Genomic DNA, 11,819 nt, shown 5'->3' with positions numbered 1-11,819 from the left:
TCCGGGAGGGGCTGACACTGGTGCCAAGGGGTCCCAGGAAATGCCTGTCCCAAGCCTCAGAGGTCTGTAGTATGAATACAGTATGACGATCTGGAGAGCTGAAAGCCATGAAGGGGGCTGAGGGGAAAGCAAAGGCTTTTGGAGGCCGAGATGCTATCCCAAGACACAGAGCACACACAGAGGAGTGTGGGTGGGGTGTGGACAATTCTCATGGCCTACCACCCTTACCAGGTGTCAGGGCTGGCTCCCACTAATGGATATATTGAATATGTCTCAAACTGCTGACCATATCTACTTTGTCTCCAGACGTGGGCTGCCCTATTGATCCTGCACAGGCTGGGCAGAGTGGTAGGTATGGTGGTGGTGGGGGAACCACAAGACTTGAGTTCAGGATTTAAGGAGAATCAAGGATGGGTGAGTGAGGGGAGGAGACCAGACAGGGAGAGAAGAGGAGGAAAAGGGCCATCAGCCCCCAAGGACACATCTAGCCGGAGCCATTTTTGCTCTGGGAGAAAACTCATTTTAATGGTTTCAGTGCCTGAAAGATACCTGTGGCCAGGGGGCTAATCCATCACTGGCCCTCATACAAAGTAGGCGGCCAGTGCTGACATCTTGTCCTTTGGCCGCCGGGGGCCAGGCTTGCCCAGGGGCCGGCGACCACGAGCCCGCCCTCGGCCCTGTCTACGGCCAGGACCCCCTCGGTGCATGGGGTGACAGGCGGCTGCGTGTTTTAGCTCTACCAGCTCCTGGAAGACTGGGTCACAGAAGACACAGCCTGTATGCTGGGTCTCGCCGCCAGGCAGTGGGGACTTGGCCTTGTTGAAGTCCACGTCAAGCAGGGCAGCCTCACAGGTCCTGCAGGTGTCTGCTGCCACACGCACACGGTGGGCATTCTCAAAGCAGTGTGCCACCACATTGCACCGATTGCAGGCAACCTTCCACTTGGGGCCTGAGGTGGGGTCCAGCACCAGTACGCCATTTTCACACTCCACACACTGGCCAACACCCAGCATGCTCAGTGAGTGCTGGCAGGTGGGATGTGTGCACTCATTGCAGCCCATGCCTGAGGGGGACAGGATAGGAAGTAAGGGTCCATAGTGCTTCCATCTCACCTCCCCATAGCCAGTCCTCCCACTGCAGCCCCTGGATGCCTCAGCCTCTTCAGGGTCCCTCATTTCAGCAGAAAATACTCCTGTCTTGTCCTGGAGTATGGAAGACCCACCCTCGTCTGTGTCTCTGGAACCCTCTCTGCCCTCAGGACCCCACCGAGGCAAACACCAGTCTCAGTCCCTTGGTCCTTCTGATGTACTTTCATAGCTCATAGAGACCAGCAGCTCCACAGGTCCACACATCAGGGCCAGTTGCCCTGGAAGCTGCTAGAGGGGAGAGAGGAGCCTCACCCGGCAGTCTGGACATAGGTTGAATTCACAGTGAAGGTCAAGTGCCCACCCACTCTGTGGCTTCCTCCTGTCCCCCAGAGAAACAGGGACAATGTCTGGCTCTTGTTGGCCTCTGGTGCCTCATCTGCAATGTGGGGTCAAGTGGAGTGCAAAGGGGAGTGGGCAGGTTCCTAAATAGCTTCTGGTCCTGGTGGGGTTTTCCCACTGCTTGGTTTCATGTTCCTTCTCTCAGATAGAGCACATGAACACTTGAGAAGAGTGAATCCGGAACCTGGGTGGGCACCTGGTCTGTTGCACTATCTTTGCTCCAACGAAGGTAGGTACCTCATGCCCTCTGGCTCAGATGCTGAGCACATGCAGACAGATGTTGCTGTTCAGTTACTACCTATAATTAGCTTTGCTCCAGCGAGCTCTGGGAAGGATGGTGGACAGGTCATGAGCCTCTGCCTCAGGCTGGTGACCACAGACCCCGAGAGATGCTCACCTTTCTTCATGTCTCGGAAGGGGGGGTGGTTGTAGCAGTAGGGGCACAGCGGATAACTCTTGCCCCGAGAGCCAGATGACCACAATACTAGCTCAAAGTCGTCCAGTGGGCACCGGAGCTCCTTGTAGAGCTTGATGGTGCCATTCTGAGGGAGGGTGTACGTCTCATCGCAGTGAGAGCAGTGCAAGCGACTTGGCTTGGCCTGTGCGGGAAATATGGCAAAGTGGGGTAGGAGTTTGCAGGGGCCACCCTTCCTTCCCCATTCTGGCTCCCTTTCTGAGACTGCAATACAGGTGTTCAGTTCAGGCACCCAGCCTGCCATCTTGGGACCTCTGCCGCCACTGCTCCTGCTGAAACGGAACTTCTGTCTTCACATGCACATTAGTGCCAGTGGCTGTGCCTGAAATGTGTGTATTGTGCGTCTGGTTGGCTCAAAAGCTCAAGAGTTCCTTGGGGGTGCTTGCTGGCAGGGCTGCATCGGGCCTGCAGTAGCTCTTGTGGAGTCATCGGGGAAAGGAACACTTCCTGGGTGAGTGAAAAGGACACACAGGCTGTTGCCCCACCTACCTGGATATACTTCATGAACCTGTGGCACTTCCCGCAGCGGGAGAGGGGCTTGCCAGTGGCGGCCAGGGGTGAGAAAGACACCTCCATCAACTCGTCCATACCTGTAAGAAAACAGAGCCCAAGGGAGGGCTGCATCTGGGAAGTACTGTGATGGGGCGGGGGACCTCTAGCTCAGGGCTTGGGTGGGCAGAGGAGTCGGGTCAGGGAAATGGGCAGACCGCTAAAAGAGTCCCTCATCTTAGGGAATATGTGAAGAGGATTAAAAAAAAGTTGGTGGAAAATGAAATTAAAGAAAATAGTTTTTCCATGACCTTTTGGAAGCCCCTTTGTACATAGCGTCCCTTGGTAGGAGTGAGTACAGTCTCTTGGGGGAGCATACAAGGAACAGTTCCCTTGGATAAGCAGATGATCAATTTGGGGGGAAGCACATGGTTGGTGGGGAGCACAGACCCTTCAGGGGAGCACACACCCAATAGGGCTTTTGTGAGCAATGACAGAATGGTGAGCAGCCTGCTGGAAGTGGGTGTCCTGGGCCAGTAGGCCCCATGTGTGCTGTGGACTCTGAGCAGCAGCCTTGTCTGGTGAGGGGTGGCCACCTATATATTCAGAAGTGGGGCATACCAGCGATAGAGTCAACGAAGTAGTGGAACTTCCTCTTGAAGACATCCAGGGTGTGCCCCAGCACTTGGCGGTAGTCAGCCCTGCCATGGGCAATCAAGTTCAGCTGCTTCTCCACAGCGCTGCGGATGGTGGGGAGCACTAGCTCTGCATCTGTAGGGGGCACCAGGTGCAATGGGAGCCTGGGGCCCTAAGGGGCCACATCTCCTCCTGCTCCAGCTAGTCCCTAGCCCCTCACTGTCATCACTGGCAGAGCTGGATGGCACCAGGCTGGCTGCCACATTGCTTCTAGAACATTCCTGGTCTCCCTGCCACAGCCTTGTGCAGAGGAGTCTTCATGGAATGTCACAGGCCAGGCCCCCACTCCTGTACCCATTTCAGGGACTGTCCCTTACCCTGCTGGGTCCTCTGCATATGAGGGTCCCAGAGCAGGACCCTCACCTAGTACTGCTCTGGGATGCTAGGGAATGCTGTGAGGCCATGACTGCCAATCAGTGGAGTCAGGAACCCAGACAGCCCGACTCACCGATCTTGTAGTAGCCATGCACCAGGACAATGCCAAGGTTGGTAGGCTTGAGCCGGCGCCCACTCTCCACAGTGACATAGTTGCGCTGGCAGATGTTGTTGATGTGCACCGGGATGCTGGCATCCGTTCCTGGAATCCCCACCAAGGGCCTCAGTATCTGGCCCCTTCATCCACACCCCGTATGTGTGGTGACATACATTGTCTTGCTGACCTCAAGAACCGTTCGCAGATGTGTAGACTCAGAAAGGTTCAACTGCTCAGTTGAAGTCACAGAACTCACCCAAGTCTGGTCAGTGCAGCCTAGTCCGTGCACAAACAGGCTTGTCCCTACATCTCTGCCCTGTACATGCCCTCCTCCCCCAACTCCTGTACCCTGAGTAGCTTTTATTGTCCTTCTAGAGCTTGTCAATCAGGTTGGCCAAGGGGCTCTTGTCAGGGACCTTGAAATGATGTAGGGCTATCTGTTGTATACAGCCACACCTGAGGGCAAGGACTCATTGTACCCACCTTCCTGGAGAAGCATGCAGGTGGGCATCGGCAGTGCTTTGCTGGCCTCTGACTTGGGTGAGAACGCCCCATCCCAGGGGCAAGTCCTTCACACCTCTGACTGAAGCAGTGTCTAAGATAAGAGTTTCTCCTGACAGTCCTGGCTACCATGTGGGGGTGGAGAGACTCTGACTAACAGGGGTTTCCCTAGGCAGTCCTTGCCAGTGGGTGTGTAGCTCAGGCCCCTATGGGGCAGGATGCCCACCAATGCCATGCTTCTCCATGAGGGTGATGAGCTCGGCCTCTGTCAAGTAGTCGGGCGGGCTAGTCTGCTTCTCCAGCATCTTCACCTCGTTCACAGCAAAGGCATCACCGCGCTGGCAGGTGGGCAGACTCTCCTCAGGAGGCACACTTTGCCAGGGCATGATCTCTGTGAAGCCTACAGAAAGTGCCCCACCTCAGGGTTTGGGCCCAGCCAGAAAGGCCTTGTGCCCAAGCCCCAGGGTCTCTGTCTGCTGGTATCACCTGGGGAGAGGACTGTCTTCCCGGAGCAGGTGAAGTGCTCAGGTCCGATTTGGAAGGTGATGGTGCTCTGCAGGTACTTGCAGTCATAGCTCACTGTGGCAATGAAGTGTCGCGTGATGTACTCGTACAGCCGCCATGCATCGCCCCCTGCAATGACCACAATGGTCATGGCCATCCGACCCTCCCGTTGACTCACAGGACCCCTCCTGGAGGTCCTCAAGGCTCCGCACCCTTCCCTTCCATCAGGTATCAGGTCAGAGCCCTGGAAGGAAGGGGCCCAACCCTCCAGTAGGGGTTTCTTGCCACCATGGTCCCAGTTTCTCAGCATGCACAGCCCTAGCCAGTTGGTACACAGTCCCCACCCTTCACCCACATGGACCACTCTCTGGGCTCTGTCTTCCCACTTCTCCACATAACCAACGGTGCCTGCCACCATTTCCACAGAAGCCCCAGTTGTGTGTGTGTGCATCTTGTACCCAATTCGGCCTCTGTGGCTGCCTTCATAGGGGTAATGGGGGGGTGGTCACCAGCATCATGGCCTTTCCGTGGGCGGTTGATCCCTTCTGCTAACAACTGTTTCACCTGGGAGAGAGGAAAGAGGACCTAGCAATGCCTCAGTCTGGCCTCACTGCTTTTCTACCAGGGACAGGTACTGCCGTTTCTGGTCTGGCACTGGGCCATCTAAATAAAGGTTCAAGTTCAGCTCACTCACCACATAGGTCTGGGGAAGGGTTGTTGTGGTCTCAAGCCCACTGACTGCATTGGCTGGGGGTCACGGTGTAGGTGGGCTTTTGATTTTACTCACTGTGTTGGCCCAGTATGGGTGATTGGCTTGCTGCCGCAAAGGGCCCTTCAGGTCAAAGTTCTCAGGGTAGTGTGTGGTCTCAGTACGTGGATAGCTGATGTATCCCTGTGTGTAGAGGCGCTCTGCGGTCTGCATGGCATGCTGTGGCCCCATGCCTATAGTAGACAAAGGCCTGGATGCTGCCCAAGTTCCCAACTACCACAACCACCACGTGCTGCCAGCTGATTAGAGGTCCCACCTCTCCAGCCCAGCCTCTCTTAGCACTGTGGAGGCAAGAGCCCGCAAACAAAACAACTTCCACTCTGCTTCTAAAGATGTTTAGGAGATAGGTCCTGCTTACTGGTCCATGCCATTGCACCTGGGGACCCATAGCAGGTGGCCCCTCTTGGAGATTAAAGAACATTATTGCTGCTATTGCTAATATGTAATGTTTATCACAAGCCATAGGGTTTTCATTAGCTAATTTTCAGAAGCAGGTCACTAGCCTTCCTTAGTCTGTCAGTTTTGCTGAAGTTTGTCCATCATGGGCGACTCTTGAAATACTGGAGGTATAGCTTCCAGCATCACAGCCACATGCATGCCCCACAGTATGACAGACTGACGGATGGAAGATGACATTATGCCAGGCTATCTTATTCCTTTATGTTGCATTTCCATTCCTATTTAAGGAATTTTTAAATTTTCATTTTTTTTCTTTCATTACCCAGTAGTTTTAAAGCAGGGTGTTAGTTAATTTCCAGATGTTTGATTTTTTTATCCCCACTTGATTTTCCTATTGTTTATTCTAATTTATTGTGACCTGAGACGATGCTTTGTAGTATTTCAGTGTTGTAAAATTTATTGAGGCTTGCTTGTTATCTAATGTATGGTCTCTGCTGGAAAATGTTCCATGTGTGCTGTAAAAGATGGTATAGCACACTGTATTTGGGAGGAGTATTCTGTATGAAATCAAGTTGGTTGACTGTTGTTAAAAAAAAACTAATGCAGTTTACTATTTTATAACTCAAACCAGTCATGTGGAGTGACTGGTGGATTTGAACCACCAACCTTATGGTTAGCAGTACCATGCTTAACCCAGAGTGCCAGCAGGTCTTTTTTTTTTGCAATATGACACAGGCTATGTTTTCCCACATCAATCCAGAGTTGCTGCTGAGTGAGTGCTAACTGACAATTCTGTGTACTGGATCCCTACCTCATATTTGCAGTGACTGGCCATGCTCCAGAACTGGGGCCCTGGGTAATACAAAGGGTTTGATCTTGGCTGCTGAAAGATTGGTGGTTTGAACCATGGAAGAAAGTCCTGGTGATCTGCCTCTATGAAGAATGCAGCCATGAAAACACTATGTGGCAGTGTGAGTCAGACAGGGAGGATGATCAGGAATTGGAATCGACTTGAAGGCAATGGCTTTGGTTTTTCTCTGGGATATGATGAGAACTGCAACCTGTACAAGGTTTGGGTTCCTTCGAAGTCACACCCAGACTGGACAGTGGTGCTCGGAGTTGGACTGCTGGCTCCTTGTCATATGCCCAGGGAATTCACTGCTGATGATGAATGGGGCCATGTGCCTAGCCTATAAATCTTTTGGGGACCTCAGAGGCGTGCCCCTACATACCCAGAGAAGAGCTGGCCACCCGCAGCATCTCGACGGTGTTCAGGGCCAGGGGCCTTTGCTTGGCCTTCTCCTTCTTGCTGGTGGCCTTCACCTAGAGGACAGGAATCAGCATATGGGCAGAAGGCCTGGCTCATCTATTAGGCTACCCACCTCTCACAGAAGTCTGAAAAGTGCAATTTATTCAGGACTGTTGTTGTTGTTATGTGCTGTGGAGTCGGTTCTGACTCAGCGACATAGCGACCCTGTACAGGGTTTCTGAGCTGTAAATCTGTACGGGAGCAGAAATCCTCATATTTCTCCCATAGAACAGCTGGTAGTTTCAACTGTTAACTATGAGGTTAGCAACCTGATTCGTAACCACTAAGCTACCAGAGCACTTTTATTCAGGACTGGAAATGGAGAAAATGAGGTCATCTGCTCCTGTCAAGATTTATAGTCTCAGATTTCTGGCAAAATGTGGAACTAGAGAGACACACCTGATCTTCTACAACAAAGTCATTAGAGATCAAATAAAACAGAGAGATGAAAATCCTGGAACCCTGAACTTCAGAGGAAAGGTTATTGAAGTGGACTGAGTGCTTGCTGGGAGGAGCAACTGAGCAGGGACAGTGAGAGAAGGAGAATGAAGTGGTGTGGCCAGTTCCCACACTCATCCACCTCCAGTGCAGACCCTGTTCTCTAAGAGTACAGTCACATGGTTATGAACCATATCAGTGTGAGGCAGGGACTGGCTGCATTGCTTTGGTGTATAGATTTAGGTGGGCTTGGCACTGGACCTACAGAACCCACAGAGCCACCAGACTAGCATTAGTCTAGCAGAAACCTTGATTATCAGGAATCCTACCCCCAGATGCTTTGTGGTCCTAACAGACATTGAAACCAGCTCCTTCAAGAGCCTCTAAAAACTACTTCTAGATTAAGTGCCCTGAACAAAGATAACACGAAGGCCTATAGGAATTTCACATAGGGTGAGGAAATCCATCCACTGTCACATCCCTCCCACATACTCACCTCACTTGGCTGGCAGGAATCCCCCAGAGTTCTTTCCTACCTGGGTCCAATAGCTGCACTGTTGTTGTTTTTTTTTCCCCTTTTGTTGTTTTTTGCCTTTTGATCTTTATTATTCTCTACTATATATTTTTTTTTTTTCACTTTTCATATTCCCTCTCCTTGGTTTTTCCAAGTGGTTTTTAATTTCTTCCTTTTATTTTCTCTTCTGTAGCTTCATTTGGGAGCTCTGGTAGTGTAGTGGTTATGAAACTGGCTGCTAATCTCATGGTCAGCACTTTGAAACTACCAGAGGTTCCGCGGGAGAAAGATGAGGCTTTCTGCTCCTGTAAAGATTTACAGTCTTGGAAACCCTATGCAGGGTTGCTATGAGTCAGAACTGACTCCACGGCACACTACCACTACCATAGCTTTTTTTTCCTATCCCTTTTTTCTCTTTTTTAGTTATTTTATTTCTTCTCTGGTTGCTCCTTGTTTCATTCTGCTGTGCATAGGTCGCTATGAGTTGGTGCTGACTCAATGGCACCTAACAACAACAACCTGTTTTTATTTATTTTCTTCTCCTTCATTATGTTCTGTTTTCATTGTAGGCTGCTTGTCTGTTTATTCTGCTTTGTCTTCTTGTGTGAGTGTAGGAGTTGGGTTTTCTCTTCTTCCTCACCTGATCAGAGACAGAAATCAGGCTCATACAGCCCAGCCACAACAGGATCCTGTTCAGGATCCACCCATTGGGCAAAACCCAACAGCAGCTCCTTTGCCACCTGATCAATAATAGACAGCTGCCAACAACAGTAAAGCCCACTCTAAACTGACGTGCATGAACTGTAAGTGGAGAACAGTGCACATGCTTCCATTCCCTAACTATACCCAGAGGATACAGCTGGTAAGAGACTAAGAACACATCAACATAAGTTAAATACAAATGTGATAATACTACAATGTCCAAGAGACAACAGACTATATTGGCTCACATGAAGAAACGAGAGAATGGCTAAAAAGATAATGACTACGATGCAGAGCCAGAAAACATTTCTGAGGTAAAAATGGTAAAGGAACTAACTAAAAAAAGAATTTAAAAGAATGATATTTAGGTACCTTCAAAGGATTGACAGAAAGATTAACAAACAGACAAAATATATACAAATTTTGATACAGTAGAAAACCTGCAATTAGAAATCTGTAATTAATACTAAGATTTCAGAAATGGACAATACATTGAAAGGGCAAAGAAAGAGATGAGAAATAACAGAAGACCAAATTAGTGAGCTTGAAGAGAAATCTCTCAATACTAGTAAGCCAGAAGAACAATCAGAAAATAGAAACCAAAGAAAAGGAAAGAATCCTGAGAACAGCTTGGGAAAAACGAAAAGGAGAATCAGTAAGATGAAGCTCTGATTTCTCAGCAGAAACCATGCAGGCAAGAAGGCAAGAAGGGATGACATATACAAAATTATGAAAGAAAACAACTGCCAACCAAGAATTATATACCCAGAAAAGCTTTCCATCAAATGCAATGGCAAAATTAGGACATTTCTAGATAAACAGAAATGAAAGGAATTTGTAATAACCAGACTAACTTTACAAAAGTGTTAAAAGGTGTTCTTTGGACTGAGACTCAACAACAGACAACAATCTGAGATTAACATAAATGACAACACCACCCAGAACTCAATATAGACATGGAAATATTTAAAGTAAAACAAAGAGACAAGACTGAAAATAGGGAACCAGAGGTATCATTTTATAATGAAGTCAACTACAAAGCAAAAAGAGGGGATAATATAAATAAACAATTTCCAAATGTCAAGGCAGTCAAGTAGATTTCGAGTTAAACAGACTTTTAAATAGGAAAAAAAATCTTAAATTACAGGGCAACCTCAAAGACAATGAATACAACTTCATATCAAAATAAAACAAATGAAAATCAGAAAGAGTCAGTAAACAGAAATGAAAAGAAGATCCACAAGCAAAATGAACTCAGTGCAGAAAATTATGTGGAACAAAGAAACCAGCAACATTACAAAAAATAATGACAGTAATCAATTCATATAATTACACAGAACGTAAAATAAATGTACTAGTCAAGAGACAGACAGTAGCAGAATGGATAAGAAAACAGGATCTATCAATATGCTGGCTATAAGAGACACATCTTACACACAAATATAGAAACACACTAAAATTCAAAGTATGACAAAAATATATTAAGCTAATGACAATAAAAAACAAGCAGGAGTGGCTATTTTAATCTTGGATAAAATAGACTTTAAGGCTAAAACCAGCAAAAGAGACAAAGAGGGGCACTGTGGCATTGTAGGATAAGCACTGAATCATAAGGTTAGTTTGAACTGCAAGGTTCTTGATTCAAACTTACTAGCTGCTCCTTGGAAACCCTATTCAGGGTCACCATGAATCAGAACCGACTCATCGGCACTTAACGGTAACACCAACAAAGGAACAACCATAACAAATAGCTGTGCCACCAATGAAAGATCCTAAAATACATAAAACAAACTCTAATACAACTGGAAGAAAAAATAAATTATAATAATAGTGCTGTTAGGTGCTGTCGAGTTGATTCTGAAAAAACTGTGTGGTCCTGTACCATCCTCATAATCATTAAGCTTGAAGACATTGCTGCTGCCACTGTGCCAATCCATCTCATTGGGGGTCTTCCTCTTTTTCGCTAACCTTCCATGTACCTAGCATGATATTCTTCTCCAGGGATTGGTCCCTCCTGACAATATGTTGGAAGTGTGAGAGACGGACTCTTGCATCCTGACTTCAGAGGAGCATTCTACTTGTACTTCTTCCAACACAGGTTTGTTTGTTCTTCTAGCAGTCTACAGTTATTTTAATATTCTTCTCCAACACCTCAACTCAAATGCATAAATTTTTCTATAGTTTTCCTTATTTACTGTTCAACTTTCACATGCATCTGAGGCTATTGAAAGTACCATGACTTGGGTCAGGCACACTTTATTCCTTAAACTGACAACTTTGCTCTTGAATACTTTAAAGAGGTCTTAAGAAGTAGATTTGCCTAATGTAATACATTAATTTCTTGACTGCTGCTTCCAGGAGTGTTGATGGTGGCTCCAAGGAAAATGAAGTCTTTGACGAATTCAGTCTTTTCTCCATTTAGCATGATGTTATTTATTGCCCTAGTGGTTAGTATCTTTGTTTTCTTTACATTGAGGTGTAATACATACCAAAGGCTGTGGTCTTTGATCTTCGTAAGTATTTTAGGTCCTCTTCTTTTTCAATAAGCAAGGTTGTATCAACTGCATATTTTTAAGTGCCGTCAAGTCAGTTCTGATTCATAGCGACCCTTTATAGGGTTTCCAAGGAGCAACTGGTGAGCTTGAACTGCTGACCTTGTGGTTTAAACTGACTTTGCAGTCCAGTGCATTTGCCCACAACATCACACCAGTTAATGAGTCTACCTCCAATCATGATGTCACATTCTTCTTCATATAATCCAGCTTCTCGGATTATTTGGTCAACATATGGACTGAACAAGTATGGTGAAAAAATACATCCTTGGTGCACACCTTGCCTGATTTTAAACCATTTAGTGTTTCCTTGTTCTGTTCAAACAACTGCTTCTTGGTCTATGTACAGGTTTCTCATGAGCACAATTAAGTGTTCCAGAACACCCATTCTTTACAATTATATCCGTAGCTTGTTATGGCCCACACAGTCGAAAGCCTTAGCATAATTAATAAAGCACAGGTATTGAAATCTTTCAGGAAAGTGAGGCAGCACAGGAGGCACTCACTCATCT

General features: G+C 47.6%; 1 protein-coding gene across 1 annotated transcript in view; it reads right to left on the bottom strand.

The window, feature by feature from the left end:
* Positions 1-576: 576 nt before the first annotated feature.
* TOP3B (topoisomerase (DNA) III beta) overlaps positions 577-11,819 on the bottom strand; it is a 33,810-nt gene continuing 22,567 nt past the window's right edge. The window contains exons 8-17 of the mRNA XM_006877633.1: positions 7,025-7,115; positions 5,412-5,566; positions 5,083-5,188; positions 4,607-4,753; positions 4,347-4,520; positions 3,596-3,724; positions 3,073-3,222; positions 2,452-2,552; positions 1,885-2,086; positions 577-1,063 (exon numbers count right to left, since the gene is read on the bottom strand). Coding sequence (XP_006877695.1) covers positions 582-1,063; positions 1,885-2,086; positions 2,452-2,552; positions 3,073-3,222; positions 3,596-3,724; positions 4,347-4,520; positions 4,607-4,753; positions 5,083-5,188; positions 5,412-5,566; positions 7,025-7,115 — 1,737 coding nt within the window. The 3' untranslated portion in view covers positions 577-581. The remainder of the gene's footprint in view (positions 1,064-1,884; positions 2,087-2,451; positions 2,553-3,072; positions 3,223-3,595; positions 3,725-4,346; positions 4,521-4,606; positions 4,754-5,082; positions 5,189-5,411; positions 5,567-7,024; positions 7,116-11,819) is intronic.

Source organism: Chrysochloris asiatica, unplaced genomic scaffold (assembly GCF_000296735.1).
Source record: "Chrysochloris asiatica unplaced genomic scaffold, ChrAsi1.0 scaffold00545, whole genome shotgun sequence".
NCBI lineage: Eukaryota > Metazoa > Chordata > Mammalia > Afrosoricida > Chrysochloridae > Chrysochloris > Chrysochloris asiatica.
The sequence above is the reverse complement of the archived record's forward strand: the minus strand, read 5'-3'. Positions and strand labels throughout refer to the sequence as shown.